This window comes from Ctenocephalides felis, unplaced genomic scaffold (genome assembly GCF_003426905.1).
Source record: "Ctenocephalides felis isolate EL2017-DRISC unplaced genomic scaffold, ASM342690v1 CF-g0.4_SCAFFOLD_01492, whole genome shotgun sequence".
Classification (NCBI taxonomy): domain Eukaryota; kingdom Metazoa; phylum Arthropoda; class Insecta; order Siphonaptera; family Pulicidae; genus Ctenocephalides; species Ctenocephalides felis.
The window spans coordinates 17,507,821-17,529,579 of record NW_020537646.1 but is presented as its reverse complement, the minus strand read 5'-3'; the positions used below and the strand labels follow the sequence as shown (position 1 = coordinate 17,529,579).

At 28.5% G+C, this 21,759-nt stretch overlaps 1 protein-coding gene across 1 annotated transcript in view; it reads right to left on the bottom strand.

The window, feature by feature from the left end:
* Positions 1-6,992: 6,992 nt before the first annotated feature.
* Positions 6,993-21,759, bottom strand: part of LOC113370938 (transmembrane and TPR repeat-containing protein CG4050-like) — a 146,397-nt gene continuing 131,630 nt past the window's right edge. Inside the window, exons 11-18 of the mRNA XM_026611607.1 lie at positions 15,482-15,737; positions 11,108-11,357; positions 10,494-10,558; positions 9,852-10,136; positions 9,058-9,201; positions 8,785-8,971; positions 8,361-8,641; positions 6,993-7,670 (exon numbers count right to left, since the gene is read on the bottom strand). Of these exons, the coding sequence (XP_026467392.1) occupies positions 6,993-7,670; positions 8,361-8,641; positions 8,785-8,971; positions 9,058-9,201; positions 9,852-10,136; positions 10,494-10,558; positions 11,108-11,357; positions 15,482-15,737 (2,146 nt within the window). The remainder of the gene's footprint in view (positions 7,671-8,360; positions 8,642-8,784; positions 8,972-9,057; positions 9,202-9,851; positions 10,137-10,493; positions 10,559-11,107; positions 11,358-15,481; positions 15,738-21,759) is intronic.

The following is a 21,759-nucleotide window of genomic DNA, read 5'->3' as shown; positions in this document are numbered from 1 at the left end:
CATTTATAATTAAAAACTAATTTAATTAAGAATTATTAGTGAGTGTATAATTCAGTCATTATACATTAATTCTTGGCATGCTCGCTTTTCAGGTGCTTTTCTTAAACAAATTGATATAAATTTATGAAATCAATATTTCTGATTTTGATATTTTCATTATACTATTCAATATTATAAATTATGTTATAATAGAGTATTTATTATTCTATAATTTTTTGAACTATGCGTCACTTTAATTTTTTACAAACTATTAGTAACCAGAAAAATGGTTCATACACCTTTTTTTTAAATTAAAAGCATTCTCTATAATTTCTAAGCTAATTATTTTTTAAAATTTACCTAACAAATATTATTCACCAAAAATTTACTCAATTTCACTTTTCACTACACTTTCAAATATAATTTTTGGTAAATGTGCAATTTTTTTTCAAAATTATTGTAATTTTTCATACTTCGGAACTTTGTAGTTCAAAAAAATTGTCCAATGAGCGAGTCAGACTTTCAAATATAATTTTTGGAGAATGTGTAATTTTTTTTTCAAAATTCTTGTATTTTTTCATACTTCGGATCTTTGTAGTTCAAAAAAATTGGCCTATGAGCGAAAAATTTTCCTAATTTCCAGATTTTTCCTAAATTTCCAGATTCTGGAAAATTTGAAACAATTATATTGTCACATATCTTCTTTTATTCGTAATTCTAATCTGTAATTCTAATTCCTCCAAACAAACTTTTTACGTAGCACTTATTGTTTACCTTGTAGGATAAAATAAATGATCGATAGAAGTTCAAATATAATATTTGGTGAAAATTTAGGCCAGTACATATGAGCAACAAAATAAATGCTATATTAACTTATTAATTTATTTATATAGTTTATAATTATATAAAACCTTCAAAATTAAAAATGCAATAATAACAAAAAAAAATTTTAGGTGACCATGAAATTAAAATAATTTGGTTTTCAAAATATGTACCAATTTATGTTTATAATTCAGTCCCCATTTATTAGCAACAAACTAAATACAATATAATTTATGTATCTGTATCTGAATAAATTAAATAAATCTGCGCCATCGTTATCATTTATAATTTTGCAACAATGTTTCGCGATCATCTCACCTCGACCAAGTACATTTGTATGAACTCGATATTATCGATGGGGGAAATGCAAATAGCAACAGTCATAATGTATTGTTTTGTATCGATGCACAATTAATTATAATCACAACAGAAATAAATATAGATTTATCAATTTACACTGTCCAGAAGTTCCTTCATCGCTCTGATATCGGGGTCGATGCCACGGGCAGTGGATCGGTTGATAATCATGACGACTGTGGTAATAAAAAATTTTTTTAATCTACCTTAATAAATATTTTTTTTAATATAATGCTAAATATTTTCCTTTTTCTAAATATGTAAAAGCAGATGATTATTATTTACCTTTCTCTTCGAAATTTTTCGCGGGAATGCTAATTTTGTGTTTTTTCAAAGTTGCAAGCTATTCGGAATGGGTACCCAAATTTAAAAAAAGTGTAGGTTTGTCAGTGTATATGCTTGAGTGTGTATGTGAGCCAAAATTTGACTTTCGTCGAAATTTTCTCAACTGTTGCACCGATTTCAAAAATTTGAAAATCATTCAATGAAGTTTTATAAGAACTTGTGTTGATTAGTTTGCCATTCAGACAACCCATTATGTAAATTCAAAAATTATTTGAAATAAGTTATAAGTTGGTTATCGTACTTATTAGTTTTTAGCAAAGATAGGTAGAGCTTTTACATGGCAATTATTTGATGAAAAATTATATTTGCATGACTCTTTGCAAAATATTATAAGCCTACAACAAGTTATATATTATATATATATATACAACAAGTTATATATTATAATAAACTAAAATCAAAATTAGGAATAATATGGTTAAGTTAATGTTATCGTTACAATTTGAAAAGTTGCTAAACCTCATTCAAGTTTAACCCTTTTCACTCGCGAATTCCGAAATCAATGTGTATTTTGCTGCAGAAGCGGCGGAATCCTAGTCGAAAGGGTAATTAAGGGTCAGCCTTCTAACTTTTTTGCAGCCATTTAGAATTTCTTGGCATTTTAAAGAATATATTTAAACAAAAAAAAATCTGAAAAAATATTTAGTAGTTTAGTAGTTAAAGCATTTTCAAAAAAAAAGTTTTTTGGCGCTATTCATCGGTGGCACCACCGTTCGTTAACTTCTTGTTCAAATGTATAACACACACACATTTATATATATATATATATATATATATATAATGTGTTTATGCACATATAATAAATTATAATTTATAATCTAGATATACATTGAAAATTTCGAGTTTGCCACACGCGGACCTCAAGTTTATCAATGTCAAAAGTTCATGAATATAAAACAAATATTTGTGTTTACACACCATATCAACTTAATTTGTAGCACAAACTATCCGAAATAATCTAATGGGATTGCCGTCATTATGCACATAATTTAACGTCTATTTGAAATAATATTTCTATCATTAATTTATCTTCGGAAATTAGCGAGTCGAAGCAATTTTTAGAGCAAATCATAAATTGCATATGCTTGATATGCAATGAATCACATGTACGAGTATATCCGCATATGAGAAAAACGTTTGAGATAAACTGTGCAAAATAAAGCGACGATATCGTATAATAATAATACTGTGCACACAATTTTGAGATGAAAAGGTATATTGGAGAAAAACGTCTGATATAAAGTGCTAAATAAAAATGGAATTACTAAAAATACCTACTGAAAAAATACTGAACTATAAATTATGCAGTAGTATGTTTCCAATCAAAAATATTTCTGTTATGCACTGCATTGTTAAATGGCAATGGAAATTCTATCACACAATATTTTTTTGGTTTGATTTGGAGTAATTTCAAGTTCGAAACAAATTGATATTTATATTTCCAAATGAAAACCAATGTCACTACTGCTTGCCATCAGGCTGCTCGAAGCTGGATCTAACCCAGGACCTCTGATTCAGACTCAGTGTCTCTAGCTACTTACCTACGAGAGACTCCTATATTAAATTATAAAAATTAAGAAAATTCTGACGGTTTTATGTAATAGTTATTACAGCATGTTATTATTACTATTACATCAAGTTTTTTTTAATTGAAATATGAATCGTTTGTTTTTCAAAAATGTTATAATGTCACATTCAATATTTTTTATAAATAATTATATATTTATAATTATAGTGATTATTTATAGTTCAATTACTCACACATAGACCATTACAATAATTGAGGACAATATTTTCTCAGATGAACACGTCATATAAAAACAGTAACAAAAAACTTGAGCCGAAATCTCAACACCACAATTTTATTAATATATGAAGGATATTCAATTAATTAAAAGCTATCTTTACTTATGGTTTACGAAATTTAGTGATTGTGATATCAGACATCGATTTTTTGTATGTTTGATAAAAGCAGACAAAATTATCAGCTATAAAAACTAAAAACTTAGCTCAGCACAAGATTGCGTCAAAATATGTTTATAGAAACCAGATCAGAAGTATGTTTTATGTAATAAGTGCAGATAAGTCAATTTTAAATGTCAATCTTTTTATCGAAAATGTTTGGTAATAAATTCTAATTTCAGAGAATTTGTATTTTTAAATTCTGTAGAAGATAACGATATACTTTGTATCCGGAAACGAATGACTATTATGTGTATTGTATCAAATAAACAATATATCGTGTATCAAATATAATAAAATGTGTTAAAAAATTAAAATTTATCATAGGTATTAAAAAAATAATGAACAATATTAAATATAGGTCGATTGTTGGGTTACTTTCTAAAAATGCGATGTATATGATTAAGGAGTTTAATCATAGCATTTCTTGAAACTATTCTAATAATAAAAATATGTACCTTATAGTTGGGTTGCCTTCTTAAAAACAAAAATAAGAACTGTTTAGTTCTGTTTGCCATTCAAAATAAGAAAATAAAAGTTATAAAAATAATTTTGCATCCTATATCATATATAAATTAATTTAGCAGAATCTTTATTATTCCTGATATTAACAGAAGGGTTTGGTCTATATATCCTTTAAAATCTAATAATAAATTTTATTATGCATATTTACGGATATGTGGAGGCGCATTAGTTGACTTGTTAATTATTGGCAACCTTCAAAACGTCAAAATCGCCTTTTCAGCTTGTTGTGACGGCAAGTTCTCCGTCATTATTTTCGATTCATTGAACACACACATTAGGGAAACTACTCGATTAAATGCTGGAGACAAATATGTGGAAAATTTATTTACGTATGCATAAATTAAATTCAGAGGGATGCTCTAAGAAATGTCTTAAATGCGTCATTCAAGATTTTAATAATATGACGTAATAGGAATTAGCATATGTGATAGGTTGTTCAAGCTTAACCTATTGTTTTAAGCTTATGTTTTGGCAATATGAATGAATAGGAAATTTGATGGTTTTATTAATTTAGTTTTCTCATATATTATATTACGTTTTGATTATATATTTTGAAATAAACAAAATAATTTTTAAAGAAAATCGTACTACTTACAACTATATAATCATTTTTTTCACACATACACTTTTTTATTTAACATTGTTGAAAATTTTTAACAGAAGTTGCCAAGTTTCAGTTACCTAAAAAAAATCATGAGTATTTGGGGTTATAATTTGGCTCAGGATACATTGTTCAGAAAATATGGTTCAAGTGCTTTTTATTGGCATGGTCATTGATATTAATTTGATAAAATAAGTTTGAGAGCTCTTGGTTTAACGTTTTCATAGATAGTTTGATTTAAACATAATAATTTGTTTAATGAGTTTATCAAAGTTCTGTGAATTATGTATTTGAATTATTATATTAAAATTGTTGTTAATGATATCTAATAAAATTCAAGCACAATTGAGCTTAAATATGCTCCTGATACTACTTTGTTGCATATTCAAAATGGCAAGTAAAAAAAAAATTGTGTATGAATAGTAATATAATTAGTATTTCTAAAATCCGATATAAAAAGTCATGATAGAATTTGCAAAAAAAGATTTTGGTAGGTAGGTTTGAAATAATGGTAGGTTGTGTCATTTTAATCTGTATAAGAAAAATTTTATAAAGTTACAAGATATTGTAAATTGGAGAAAGATTCAACAAATGGTAAACAATCTACTATAAAAATCTATTTTTATAAATAGTAGTTGACATTTTTTTATATTTAAAAAAAAGTTATAAAATATAAATGTCTAGTTGTGACGAGGAACTGAATATTTAACAAAATATTTAAAATAAAATGCCACATTTAATGCTTTTTTTGTCGTGTAGTTAAAAAAATGTTTCATAAATTAACTAAACGAACGAGTTAAATGAACCATATAAAAACAGCTAATATTGGCTAATTACTATGATTTTATTATAAACTTTTGCCATTTACTTTAGACCAGGAACTCATTGCCATTTTTCTAATATTTATTTATTAGATGTTATGAAAACTGTTCGTTTCACAAAAATATTCCTTGTAGGAAACTAAAATAGAATGTTTTAAGTATATATAGTTATATAAATAAAAACCACCTTTTTCATAAAATTACTTTATTATAATATATATTTTTATGTGTAGCACTGGTACAAAATTAACTGATTTATGCACCTATCAATAGAAAAATGAATTTAAAGAAATTTCATTTATGTGAAAAATATATCATGGTATTCTAATTTTATTAAAATATTCTTATAAAAGAGAGGAGGACATTGTGGATGAATAATTATATTTATATTTTAACATCTAATTTTGTTGAATAAAAACTGCAACATTGCAATCTTTGCGAAATGGATTTTATTATAAATACAAGTTTAAATTTATCTATTTTAATGTCGTATCTCCTCATTCTTTTATACAAAATTTTTTATTTGTGTTTTTGCATATATTAAACATTTCATTTATAAATAACATTTAATCCACTTAAACATTTATATCTAGCTTTTTGTATATTTATATGCTTTCTTTATCTAATCCATCAGTTTTCCAAACATATAAAAATATTCATATATTTTACAAAAAACTTTCTCGAGAATTGCCCTTTTTCTAAAACTCTATAAATTTTTGTACAAGGCACCATATATCATATCATATATAATTTTGTAGAAATCGTTATTTTTACATAATAAAGGAAATCTGGAAGATTAAAATGACTTATACTAGTAACTGGGTAGAACTATAAAGAAGTGACAATAGGAATATTTTTAAATTTCAATAATTTATGCGATACGGTATTTTAACTTAGCAACATTATACTAATTTTCTATCAAATCCAATTTGAGTTGAATTAACGTAAATTAAAAATATTTATTTTTATAAACGAGTTATATTAAGTTCACAGCTATCAAAACTAGTTTCATACCACGCTGAATTTTAAAAGCAATAATTTTGAAAATATTTAGTATACATTAATTTTGTATTCACTGGAATGAAACTTAACGCATCTATAAGTATACTTCTGAAGTTTTTAATTTTTATTCGTATACTATATGTAATATAATAGCCTTCTCAAAATGATAAGAAACCATTTCTTTATATTTTTAACAATCAGTCTAAAGGCTATGCTCTTATTATTTATTATATTTAATACCCAATAAAATAGAAGGAATCTTGCAACAAAAATAGAAGGAATCTTTAACTAAATATAATAACACATTTTATGAAACGTAATTTGCGCAGGAAGTAGATATTGTTGTATAAGAGTAAGATACTCTTTATTGAAAATTGCATAGAATCTTTATAATAAAATTAACGAATATAAAAAAATTAGCCCTTCTATCGAAGGTATGCAGGATTCCTATCAAAAATTTATTCAGCCCAGTATGAAACTTTTCTCTATAAAATATAAATATACAATATAAATATTCATAATAACACAAGCATATTACATAACTGTACAGCACATTAAAAAAATTGGTTCTCTGTTAGCTATGACAATCCTGCTGATTGTTCTTCAATATCTGATGCTGCTGCTCTTTGAGGATTCAAAGAATAAGCAGCACTACGGGTAATTCCACTATGTACACTATTACTACTTCTATATTCTGTATTGTGCCTTAAAGAAGTCGCATCAACCACAGTTCCATCTAAACTATCTACAAACATGGGTTCAGGTTCAGGCCTGGGCCTGTCTGTTCGCTTCAACTTCTGTTGATCACTTGCATTTTTGGAATTTTTACTGTCTTTAGTATTCCTGCTTTTTGAATTGGCAGATTTTTGATGAGCTTGTTTACTCCCTGAAAAACTTTTCGACCCTTGCGTTGGCTTTGAGTCCTTTACCACTTTGGATGCTTTAGCTGTAGGTGTTGCTCTGATGTTCATCTCAGGTTTTACTGGTATGAATCTGTCACCACCGAATTCACGTATGTCTACTTCCATGAAAGCTTCCATGTTTTCTATTTTTTCCGGAGTGGTGCGGAGTTTCGCAATTTTGTTTTGCACAATTTGGAGATGGCGCAGAATATAGTCTTCTTTGGGTGCCATGCGATGTGCATGTTTCAGGCAAGATTGCGCTTGCATGAGTTTGCCTCGTTCCACGTACACCACGCATAAGTTGTGCAATCCTTGGATATTTACTGGATCCAGTTGCAGAATTCGTTTGTAACACTATAAAATCAAAACATAGATCAATCAGTGAAAAAACTTATTCAGAATCTAAGTATATCAACAAAATCCAGTAAAGGTCGTGTGATTTGAGCGGCGGTAGCAACCTGAAATCCACAAGCATGCCTTCAGCGCTGTGACACTCATGTGGAATCTATGTGGATTTCAGATTGCTACCGCCACTCGGTGTGTTTACTGGGAATGTTATGTGGACAAACAGAAACTTGCAACAAAGGCTAATAAAATGACATATTTGCGGTTGAGTTTGTAGAAATCAAGTTCAAGTAGCCATTTCGTAAATTTAAATTAATAAATATGACAAAAATTGTTCAATTCTTGAAACTATGCCTTCTAACTATAAAATACTTAGCTATGACTATTTTTTATTTCTAACTTTCAATAAAATACATTAAAAGTATACAAAATAACATTTTGAGTATTAGGTTAGTATCCAGGTGAAATCATATTCATTCTACTCAGTAAAGAAATGATATTAAACCAAATAAAATCAATTGCCATTGAGCAAGAATTACAGAATTTCTAAAATCTTTTTGTTTTTTACAAAACACGAATGAAAATCATAATTTTTCTGCACTCAACCTGCTATCTGCTTTAGTACTTCGTTATAAAGAGCATTAAGAAAATAAATAATCCCACATTTTTTAATCTTACTAAAATCTATTTTTTACTTACACTTTCCGCTGCGTCCAGATCACGTATATTATTAATATAAATATCTCCAAGTAATATCAATCCTTTTGCATGATCAGGATGATGTCGGACTAACTGATTTAGAAAAGGTGCAGCTTCCAAGGGCCTATGGTCATCAGCCAACAAAAGCGCCAAATTAAACAAGGCACTTCGGAAATCTGATTTTATGTGGACAGCTCTTCGGAACCAATTTTCGGCATCTGCAATATTGCGTTCATCCATCGACAACATTCCTAAATTAAAATGCACTCGTTCGTTGTTTTCTGAAAAAAAATAAAAATTAGAAAACAGAAATTCGAAGAAAACAATAATCTCCAGAATTTAATGAAAAATATCAGTTTTAGATTTTTTGATAACACAACTATACAGTTGGTAATTTCTGATTCGAAAATTCCATTCTACTTACCATCTTTTGCATGCAATTTTAGCAACCTTTCTCTAGCAATTGGACGGAATTCTTTCTTGCCTAATTCTTGAAGCAATATTGCCGAATTCAATAAAGCTTGTTCATGATCCGGATCAAACTCAAGAGCTTTATCCAAATATGCTAAAGCTTGCGGTGCTTTTCCTTGCTCTAAAAATACTACACCCAACTGGAAATATAATAGTAATCTTTAGTCCTTTGAACATTTAAAATAAATGTGTTCGGGTGGAATAATAATTTAATAATTATAGTTACATTATAGTATATATCAGGATTACTGCTGTCATATAATAAAGCACGTTCATAAACTTCTTGAGCTTCTAATGTCCTGTTGAGTCTTATTAAAACATCACCTCGGTTTATGTAAGCTTGTGTGTAATCAGCTCGCATACTGATAGCCTGAAATAATAAAATTCATGTAATAAAATATATTACTATATATAAGTAGATATATATATATATATATATATATATATATATATATATATATATATAAACTCCATTTCACTTCCATTTATTCAGGTTATTAGACAAAATTGAATTTTTGAGGTGAAGATTTGTTCGTTGAGCTTTAAAACTTCACATAATATTATTCATTTCATACATATGTTAAAGAATTAATGCATAAAAAATATTATGGATATATTTAATAAAAGATTTTGTTTTTTGTCTTGTTTTTTGTATTTTATCAATAATAAAAAATTGGATCAGTTCAATGTTATACAAGACTCTTTGGATTTAAAAATTTAATGAAATTGCATCTCTGGTCTCAAACTACAGTAACATTATAAAATTACTTCAATGCAAGATTTTTAATTTTCAAATCATCTTTCAATTATAACTTTCATGCACTTGTTTCACGAGAAGCCAGAGGTTTGGTGGAAATTTCTGGCAATTCAGTCAATCATAATGTTATGATTTTTATAATTCAGAACTATTTTATAAAAATGATACTTAGATTCTATATTATGTCTTATTATTAGGTAAAACATAAGTCTAATTATCAAAAATATATTTTCATTTGTATGACGTTTTTTTAGTAAATTTACCTGGCGGTACAATAAATCTGCTTCTTCAAGTCTAGTTGTATTCTTGGCAATCAAATTCGCGAGATTTAAAAATACGCTCAAATGATTTGGTGGTATCCGAGCTTGGTAACTTTCTCCTGGTTTTGCTTTTGGTAGTAATTCTTTGGCTCTTAAATAGGCTTCTTCAGCTTCTGTGAATTTCTTAAGATGGTTGTAAGTTCGACCTACATTTATATGGGCACCAACATCGTCTGGTTGGACGCTCACAGCAGTATGGAAGTAGTGTAGAGCTTCTACATAGCGACCCTGTAATTATTATATTTTGTCAGTTTATTTTAATATAGTAAAGAAAATGAATTATTACCTAATCTATACCTACAACAACTGAAAAGCGATAATAATGTTTGAGAATCATTTGAATTAAACATTACAGAATAGTAAAAAACAATAGTTAGGAACTATGATTCCAGCAAGAACGTTTTTTCGAAAGAGCTTATTCAGAATTATCTTGTATAAATTAAACATATAATGATTATTATAATTTATATAAAAAATTGATATTTAGATACTTATTAAATGGATTGATTGAAAAAAACTGCTACGTTAAGCAATCTGATGAAATATTAAATTTGCTATAATAATAAATTTCAAAAATCAATTTACCTGTGATTCAAGAGCGTGTCCCACATTATTGAAGAGCTTTGCATTATTCTGATTAACCTTCAGTCCTGAAAAAAGTAAAATTATCAAGTATTAGAAACGATCTTATGCATTGTGAATAAGCTTTGATACTAGATGTCTTTAATCTTTTTAACAAATAGAGTTTTCCAAAAATAGAATGTGATTTTGAAATCTCAATTATGCTTTTTTTTTAAATAAATGTTTTTTTTTCAAAATTTTATTTGTTTTATTATTCAGTTACTAACGTGTTTTATAATATAAATTTGATATTAAAAATTATGGCACTAATTTATTTTTATTTAGAATCATAATATTAATCTTTTAATGTTTCTATTTGTTTCAATTCTTGTGTTATTAATGTTTATAAAAAATATTCAATATGAGTTGTTATTTCCATTCTAAAAATTAACAACTCTTATTGCAAATCATATTCTGCATGGCATGCATATACGCATTCTCGTATTTTAAACTTATAGAAAAATCATGAATACATCACATTTATGGCTTGATCATAAATATAAATTCTGATTTATAGGTCATATTAATTAGATACTTTATACAATAATTGTTCTAAATATTCTGTATTTTTTCCTCACCAGCCATAAAAATGGAATACTCCGACTCCCAGTCCCAGTTTCTCCGATGTGTTCTGATTGCGTGAGCTGCAAGAGTGGCAGCTAGAAGCCACCAGGCCAACTTCCGTCCTGGTAGCAAATACCAGCCATAGCCCACAAGCATGCAGAAACCCATGGATGGCATGTAGAGTACTCGTTCGGCCACCACGAAGCCCACGGGGAAGAAGAGGTTCGATGCAGGTAGGAATGGTAGGGCCATGAACGCCAAACCCTGGGTAAGTGGAATTTATAAATATCTAATATTATATATATATATATATATATATATATATATATATATATATTAATTTGGAAATATGAACAAACAACACTCTTTGTTGCACTAATTTATTAAATAATAATTTTCACAAACGTTTCGAGACTAGGTTTGTCTCATCATGAGTGTGTTATAATTTAAAATTTAAAATATGGAAATCTAAATTAGCATTATGTGTTATCCGTTACAAGTCGTTCGATATACTGTCTTCTGCCCCACCAACGATCGTCCGAATTCTCTATACAATTTCAAGTGGTTTTCAAGTGGTTAGTCACGCAATATCAGATAGGAAAGAAAGGATTAGGGTCCAGTTGAAAGATATATGTTGTTAGGAGAAAAAATATTCTATGAAATGAGACGGTTTGTTTATAAAATTTGTTTTAAATTATTATAATTTCCATCCATCCATCAAAACTTCTCACTAATAAATAAGCATGTTTGCTTCATTTGCTTGATCAAACATTTTGAATTTAAACTTTTGCATTCATATCCCCAAACCCCAAATAAACAAGTCGGCCATATTTCTTCCAATAATTCAACTTTTTCAACGCTTATCACCCAGCCTTATTGTTCCTAATCTGCAAAATCATATAATATCCGAACACCTGGTCTCAAAGCTCCTCTTGATTTGATTAATTACCCACCATCGACCATTAGCAAGTACCGGGAAGAAATTGGCTAACCCGAATAGCCTTTTGAGGGTAATACTGACCTAGAAATGAAATTTGCGGCCGGTCTGAGAATAAGTGAGGATAACAGAAAATGGAATCGTGACGTCGAAATAAGGAATTATGCACCTGCTACCTTTAGGCTTAACCTATCTCATATTTGCTCAAATTACTTGCGGCCTACAATAAATTGGGTTTTTAATTGGTTTAATGCGATTATGTGAAACGAAAACCTTGAATTGCTTCCTATAAGTGATGCTTTCATCATTTCCTTTGTTAATACTGAATGTTTAATTAAATATTAACGCTAACACTGAATATATTCTCCAGTTTATTTTTTCAAGAACCGATATTAGTAAGAAACTAATAACACATATTTAGAACATTATAAAATAGTTGAGTGGATATTACTTCACGTTTCTTATGATTTAATTTATCTGCGATTTTTACTACTTCTAATATTCTAATAATGTTTTTGCACTAGTTCCAACTGAGTTATACTAATAAAAACTAGAAAATAAAAAATTCATAACAGAATTTCACAACTTGAGTGCGGTAATTGATTTTACTCTAAATTTTATTATAGGTGCATTTTTCTCTTGTTCATATTAGCATATTTTTGCAATAAGTAGTTTTTTTGATTTTTATATTCAAAAATATAAATATGCATGATAATTATATTTGTTAAATGACTTTGATCACTTATTGAACTATTTTGTTCATTATACATTTTTGACAATAAGAGTTGTTATAAACTATTTTGGTGTTTATAGCTATTGTTTTTTTAACCTATTTTTATGCCAGACACAACCGTCCTGGGTATGTGGACAATTCATCCACATGTATTTCGATTTATCATATTTAAAGAGAGTTTTTCAGTTATTTCACACAGATGTTCAAATTACCATTCAAATTACTTTTCACGCAGGTACCTGGTAAATTAACAAAATTATTACTGTACAAAAATACCAGTCTCTCCTACTTTATAAATAATGACATGCCATTTTAATTTTATATTTTTCAGACGACTAGAATGGTTGTTCTTTTACGCGTAGATCCGGCCCGATTTATTAAATATGTCTAAAAGTTAATGAATAGACTTTTAGCCGTTTACCCAATAAATCCATTTTTAGTCGAATAACGATTGTTCAATATAAACGTGTTTTACTTCCAAACTTCGTCATTGTCGAATTGGCCATTTTGCCGAACAAATATTTAACGATTTATCCATAATTCATTCAACGTACTCAAACTGCGCGCGGTCCATGCATATTTAACATACGTTGACACACATGTGCGGTACTATATCACCTGTCTGTGCATAAAATTTATATACACAGAATCCAACCGAAACCTTTTGAAGTTTTGAAACTTTATTAGAATGTGCGCTAATATAATTACAAATTTACGCAAACACAAAGGTATTGATAAATGATTCATCTATAGTTCGCCACAAGCATTGTAGCAATTGACTAATTGCGGTCACAAATATCACCGTATTTGGAACGTATGATTTCCAAATTACGAATGATTCAGTCGGCTGTTTACCTGTTTTGGAACGTTTGTGGCCAAACATTGAATACGCACATTGAATAGTTCGACCGGCAACCATCCGAATTGTAGGGATGAGAATTGGAGCCAGCTGGGAGAGATGGTACGGTAAATACATGGCTAAGTTAATTAAAGCACGAGCGCGCGATCAGTGATTGGTTCCGATGTCCGTGGAATTACATCGGACACAGAATACATAATCGAACATGATTCTCTGTCCGTAGCAGTTAACGATTTTGACATATTGTAACACTTGTTTAGAACGATCGCCATTCAATAGTGCATTCTGATCAAGGGTATTCCACCGATATTCACGGTAAACTAATCACTAATACCTTACCAAAAGCTCTTTATAGTGCTCAATTGATGCGTGTGCTGCATTAGGAACATACATCTTCTGTAATTTATATTATTATCAAAATTTGTTTTTTTCATTAAATGAACAAAGAGTTTTTAAATTCTTAGTACATTATGCTAAAGAAAAATCTTTATGATTTCATGAATTTATGAGCCATGAATTATATTCCGTATACTATACTTATTATAACTATAATTTCAAAAAATTTGCTTAATTTGTCAATAGTTTCTTCAATGTTTTTTTTTCAAAATGAAACTTTTCTGCACCATTCAAACTTATCAGACATGTTTATTGTAACTAGTCAGACGTAGTTATTGCAGGTAACTATGATTTTCAATAATTTTCTTAATATTTCAATAGTTCCTTCAATGTTTTCAAAATCAGATCGTCCGCTGCTCCTTGTCAAACATGTTTTAAACACAAATGCAAATATATTTAAAATACAATATTTGATGAAGATAATCTTTGACAATTCTAATGATATAAAATATTTAAAAAAAATCTAAATCGCATCTAGAGTGTCCCAGAACTCAACAACGAGCCGAAATGGGTTGTTAATATTGACCGCAAGTGTCTTGAAAAAAAATTCTTGATTGTGAATAAAAACTATCAAAAAATCGTGCAATTTTGGTTTTTTATTTTTGTACTCATTTTTTTTTATTATTTTATTATTAGTCAGTATTATAAGATAGTATTATACTATCTTATAATACTGACTAGATGCGCCAACATTTTGTGAAACACACTTTTTTTCAAAGAAGGACCTCACAAAATACATCGATTTTGAAAATTGTGTTATTCATAGTTCAACAAAAAGGTTTAATTCTTAAAATCTTGAGATATTTGTGTGATTAGTTTCAACTGTAGTCTTGTGTGTTATTCACGGTTTCGGTTTCAAAGTTTAGATGAACAAAATTAATAAAAACTACCACAATAACCGAACAATTGTCACGATTTTACCAAAGCTCTAGGTTGCACTTAAAAGCTCATACTTTCCAAACAACGTTAGATAACTTATTTTAATTTTTTTTCAAGACACTTACGTTCAATAGTGTCACCCGGTATCGGCTTGACATTGAATTCCGGAATACCCTATATACGAAACAATCATTAAATACAGTTTGAACTTCTACATTTGTACTCGGTGTGATTTATTGTGACGTCAACTCAAACAATTTGAATTTTTAATAAATAACATTAACGATCAGTTAATTAAAAGTAAAGTAAATGTAGTAAGTGTAGTAAATTTAGACTACAATATTCTCATGAACCCGTAATATTTTGTAGGGTTAGTTTCATCAATAAGCACTATATCTGTCTGAAGTTTAATTAAATTTTCACGCGAGTGAAACCAGATTCTTATAAATATATGAAGAAAGAGCTAGAAAATTTCGTTGACACTAAATTCACTTTCGAGCAATACCTATGTATACCTATACATTGTATATATATAATGAAAAATACAGCTGAGAGACATGAGGACGATAATAAAAAATAATTACCATCGTTAAAGCAATCCGTTTCTTTTTGCTCTCCGCGGTCAGTGCGGTTACTCCGAGTGCTCCAAAAAGCACGGCTGTGGCCAATGTCGCCAAATTCCTAGGATCTGCCCATTTTTCCAATAAAGGAACTGTTCCCATTGTCCAGTCGCAACAAAGGTCGCACGGCCACAAAAGCAATCGCAAGTTAAGCGCACACAAGTAGCTGTAAGTCAAGTGACGAGCTGGCCACTCGGCCACCGAAGCCGGATTGTCGAATCTGAAAAATTGAAAAAAATATTTTTAATCTGCCAATACACTTGGGAATATGCACTTTTGCAAATAAAACTGTTTGAGCACTTAAAACGCTTACTCTTCACACAATACGTGGATTTTCAAGAGGATAGAAATGTTAACTTTTACCATGAATTTAGAAGGCGAGCCCTATGTTAATACTAATTTAAGTTATTACTTTTCTTATAAATAAGTATGTTCAAACTAGTTTTGTCTTAATTTGTCGTTAATTAAGTGTGGTTCTCGCTAAAACTAAATATTATTATGTTTTTGTGATTAGAACAAATTCAAACCAATGATATTTTATAACATTAAAACTGAATTCAGTTTTTATGCTAAGAACCTGCACATGCATAGTATTTGAATTTTATTTGTTGAACTTACATATAAACCATTATTTCAATTAATAATTGCTGGGTTTGTATTACTATAGTAGTGTATAGGGTTGATCGGGGCTTAAAGGTCCATGAGTAAAAACGTCCACAAACGAGATCTCAGTAAACTCAAGAAAATTTTAATAACAATATTTGAAAGTAGAGGGAAAAAGATGTATAACCAGCCATCATCTTGATTTTTATGACGTTGCTTCAAATTCGAATTCATCACAAAAGTATTTTCTTTTGTTGCTTGTATTGTAAAGTGTAGTATTTTGTATTGTAAGCACCGATGTTTAAATTACGAGACCTCAATATAATTTTTAAGTATACGTTATTTAATTGTTCTATGAAATGTACTTATTGTTAATTTTAAGTTAGGTTCAACAGTTTTTTTTATAACCTCTATAAAATCTTACACGTAAGGGGATTAAAAAGGATGAACCATTATCCTGGCAAAGGTGTGAACAATAACAAATAGTAAATACGAAAGTAAGTTAAATTTAAAAATTAAATGCAATTAAACAAGAAATGGCATATTTAAATAGTTATTCCAACTCTACTAATATTTCTGGCAAAACACTTCATCAAGGTTGTATATAGTGTTCTCTATAAATAATGCACCCATAAACATCATATTTTGCATTAGTTCAATAATGCTTCTATTATTTCGGAAAATCGCTTCAAATTTCAAAATAAGATATTGGATCTGTTTGTCCCCTAGCCGTCCCATTTTACCCCGCCTATGGGGTAAAAAGGACCAGATTACAAATTGATAAAGCTGCAAGTTTTACTAAACATAATAAGATAGTTGTTTGTTTGATATGTGTTATTTGTTGTGATATAATTGGTTTGGTTTTCCCAATATAATTTCTCAAAGTTAAATTGGACCCTACTATATATTTCTTAAATATAATGTCTTAAAAAATTGAAAATATTTTTTTATTCCAGAGGTAGCAAAAATATGAGTGTGAATGAATTTCCCAGAGATATAAATATGACCATTATTCCAAATATAAATCTTTTTCTACCTTTTTTTTCTATTTACGCATACATATTATTGGAAACATTATATTTCATCGGTCGCAAATGTAACTCTTTTTTCGACATGGCACCATTGCTGATTTATACATTCGGCCCCTCGTGATATATATGGGTTACGAATCCTTTCTATATTCAGATATATGTGTTTGAATCGGAGAATTCTTTTCTAAAAAGTACGAATACAGGCTCTTTAGGAATTTTTGCAGCAAGAACAGACAGATACAGTGACTAAAACCGGCCATAAATCTGGTCAGATCTTACTTAGATTCAATGTCAGCTAAATGTTGTGCCCTGTGCTTGATTTATTTGAGAATTCGACTTTTTGTCGCCCTTCGATGGGAATTGAGTTATCGATTTAAGTAAGACTGCGGATTTAGATAACTGGATTTTTAGATTTTGAACCTAAAAGGGCGAAAAGGTGTTTTGTTGATTTGATAACATTATAGGAAAAGGATGCTTTGGAAAACTTATCTGCCTAAAGTATTTTAGTATATTGAAAAGATAATTTACCATTTTTAATCGTATATATATATAATTTTGAAGTATAAAATTTAAAATTGTAACAGATTTTACTCAAAATTAACTTGTAATATTTCTATTGGTCAACAGATTCATAGACCACGAACCTTGCATAAGATGCAGATCTGATTATGCAATTCTTTATAATGTTCAAGTTACGCATTAAATTTAATTTTCTACATTACACGTTACTGTATGATACTAAATGTAACATAAATTATACCTATAAACAAAAAGTTCTAATAAAAATATTGTTCCATTTAGAAAATGGGTTATAAAAACAAAATTCATTTTACGATTCACTCAAATGTTGGAAACAACCCTTATTAGCTGATGAAAATTCATACTCCCATAAAACCAGTTTCATATACTTTTTTCATAAAAATCTAGTGCACATAAATTCACTTTCCTAAAATAATTAAATATTAATATAGAATTTTCACAGCATTAAAAGTTTAGACGTTCTCTTTTATTAGCTTTCTAACTGTCAAATGAGTTTTAAAATTCTTATAATGTAATTATAAAAATGAATTCTCGACAACTTTTTTTATTCCATCTGAATGAATTAAGTCTTCAACTATTTTAAAAGTTATGACTAATTAGAACATGACAGGCATGAAGTTTATAAGTGTTGTGAGGAAAATATTAAGTTGGGTGTTTTAAGTTGATTCATTAAAACACGTCCAAATGGAAAAGTGTATGAAATAATAAAACATTCTTATAGATAAAATATATATGAATATATTCTTTTGTTTATTTGATTGGGGTTTATATAAAAAATCATACATAGAAGAATACGTATATAATAAAGCCTACACATAGGTGAGACTGAGTACAGTAGTGACAGTCGTCATAGCATCTAAATTATATTGATTTTGTGGTATGTCCAAAGGGAAAAAATCAAGTATGTTTGTTCGAACAAGTTTCCTTCATTGCAAAAACTGGCCCAACCGTACTCAATCTCCTACAAACATTCGTCAACACGTACTTCTGCACATTTACTACAAAATTATAAATCGTTTCTAGATCTTTGAACAAGACTCTAAAATAACTATAATGTTTAAACGCAAAATGTTGATTAATTAATGCTTAAATGTTTGGAGCCCAGAAAGAATAAGTATCAAGTTTCAAATGAATCCTATACTTACTAATAATTTTATCAGTTCGTTTTTATAATTCTTTTATTATATAGGTCGCTTTATATAACTTATTCGACTTCAAAGCTCTCGACGGCGTGCCACATCAAGCTCTTTTGCATGCGACCCGTCGTGGCGAGGACTTAAGTCCCGTTTTTATGATTTTATTTTTCCTTTCAAACAGCATTAAAACTTTTAAAGTTTAATGTACGCGAATAATTTATGACTGGAAATGTTACGTACACAAATATGCTACACGTTGCTTCGGCACGGCTTTCATCGCCCTTTTATCATTATAAAGCTCCTAACCAAAGGACTTTTATCTCTGGCCGGACGACCATGTATATTTTTCCATAGTGTACACATATTTTACAAAAGTCCAGGCATTTTTGTTTTGATTTTTTGTCAATAACAGCTGCGTTTGGCTCGTTGCAAACTTTGTTCGAGGTAAAATGACGAGTTTTTAATTGCCCGACGTAGCGGGATGTAAATTTATAGTTCAACTATATTGCTGGACGGTGAATATTTTTTCATATGAAAAATTTAACAACGTTTGTAGTATTTAATTTAATATATTATGGAACTATTGAATTGTCTATTGAAATATACTTTGATCCTAATATATAGTTTTTTTTTAATTTTTAAAATTGAGTATTTTCCTTGAGTATAAATTTAAATTGAGTATAAGTCTTCTGGGCTCTTTGAAACAAATTTATTTCAATATAATATTTCGTCCACGTTTTCAAAAGCTCAGAAAACATTCGATTCCTATTGATAGGGAGATGTGCTGATTAGTTTTTGGCAAAGGCAGGTCCTGCCTTTTCGAGTATACGGTGCAAAGAGTGCAGAGAATATAATCTCTATGAAATCGAGTTTTTGAGAGAACGAAGCATCCGATTTGAATGATCCGAAAAACATTCAATTCGTAATGAGGGTAGAAGTGGAGATAAGTTTTGTTTATTTAGTTTTCTGAAAACATATATAAGTTACAATATTTGAAAAAATAATCTATTTGAAAACATTTAATGTTCCTCGAATATTTCATTACGTTCCAGCAATTTACCTTAAGGCACGATGCCACTATTTTAATTTAGTTTTTTTTTAAAAAAAGATGACTGCATAAAAAATGTTAAAGCATTTCTGAGAACTTGTTTATGAATACCTGTATTTTCTTGTTTGTAATATATGAGTAATAGTAGTTGAATTCTGTTTTACATCGGTTGGCTTAAAAATGGAAGTTAGATTGGTAGTATAAAATCAATATGTACGAAATGTATATAATTTTTTCACATAGAATTGATAAACATAAGAATTCAAATATTTATCACGACGAAAAATACCTAAGTGATATTTCATTCATTTTATATTTTATTCCTCCCAAAATATTATCAAAACATTTAACTCGAAATAACAGAATATTATGACGATTAAATTTGAAGTCGTAAACAGAAGCAATAAAATGTTAACGTTCTCTGAAAGTAATGCATCAACAAAACTTAAAAAATAAAAGCATGTCATTAATAAATAATGAAAGAAAAGAATGTTTTTCTTTGAAAGATGGAGATATACAAAACAAACAGCGTCAGTTCTTTCTTTCTTTCAGTCAAATATGCCAAGCCATACATTAGGGGAGTATCTCAATAAGGGCACTTACTTCAGCATAATTTATTTGAACTAAAGTTTATTATAGGACATGAAATAGCAGCTACATGCTAGCATGAAATATTTGAAAACTGTTTTAACAAAGTACGTAATAATTACCATGACACATCAGTTCAAATATCATTGGAAGTTTTCTAAATAATGTAAAATATAGACATTGATATTATAAAATAGAACATATAAAATTAGCTAATTATTGATAAATTTTCCATCGCTGATTGTTGTTAAATTTGTTTTATTTGCGGATTTGAATTAATACCTAGCATTTGGTAAATTTGACAAACAGAAAAATGTAAGAATCTATAGTAAGTAAATTACAGAATTCATTTTCTTTCTTATATTTACTTTGGGTTTATGGGTACATTTTTATATTTCGTACATTTTACTAAAAATTAGACTTAAATAAATATATAAATCTGTTCATTTATAATCAACAAATGAATCAGTGCCAAACTACTCAAACTAACATTTTTCTAGATAAATTTATAATCAACATTTTTTTTTTTATTTCATAAACATTCAGCGATAATGTAATGAATCAGTGCTGAATTACTCACTCTTACATTTTTGTTTCTTGAATTTGAACTTCAATTTCTTGCTCAAAATTTATACCAGATCATAGAATTGCCTTTAGAAAAAGTATACATTATTTTGATTAACTCCTTGCGAAAGAAAAGTTTTTTGCTATTTTGGGCCGAATGTTCGTACAATTATTTAAACATCTGATAAATTCAAAATACTGATAAACAATTCCTCATTTATTAGTTCAAGACCAGAAAATATTTACTTTAAGACTTGATAATAAAAATTTAAAATACTTGAATTTTTTAATACAATTATTTGAATTTGTGACAAATCATTAAAGTAAGAAATATAAATCTTAAATTTTAATTTAAAAACAATACCGTATAGAAATTTAAAATTATTGGATGATTTACACACTTATTTTAACTTCTGATAAATTATTTTCAGTCAAGGTACTAATATGCTGTTTCTCATTTATTATTTTTAGATTAGAAAATAGAATCAAGATTAAAATTTTAAATGTGGGCGTTGAATCATTTTGTGGGGGACCAAGATTCGTTTCTTCAGTATTATCGAACTTGGTAAATACATGGTATTTATGTGGGTCACGAAAAAAATCATCTTTAAACAATTAATTAGCACCAAAAACAAAATTAAAGCCTTTAACAAGTCATATGCTCGATTGCAATTAATAATTTGATACATTTTTTTCTATAAATTCAATATAAATTATAAATATGAGCTTCAT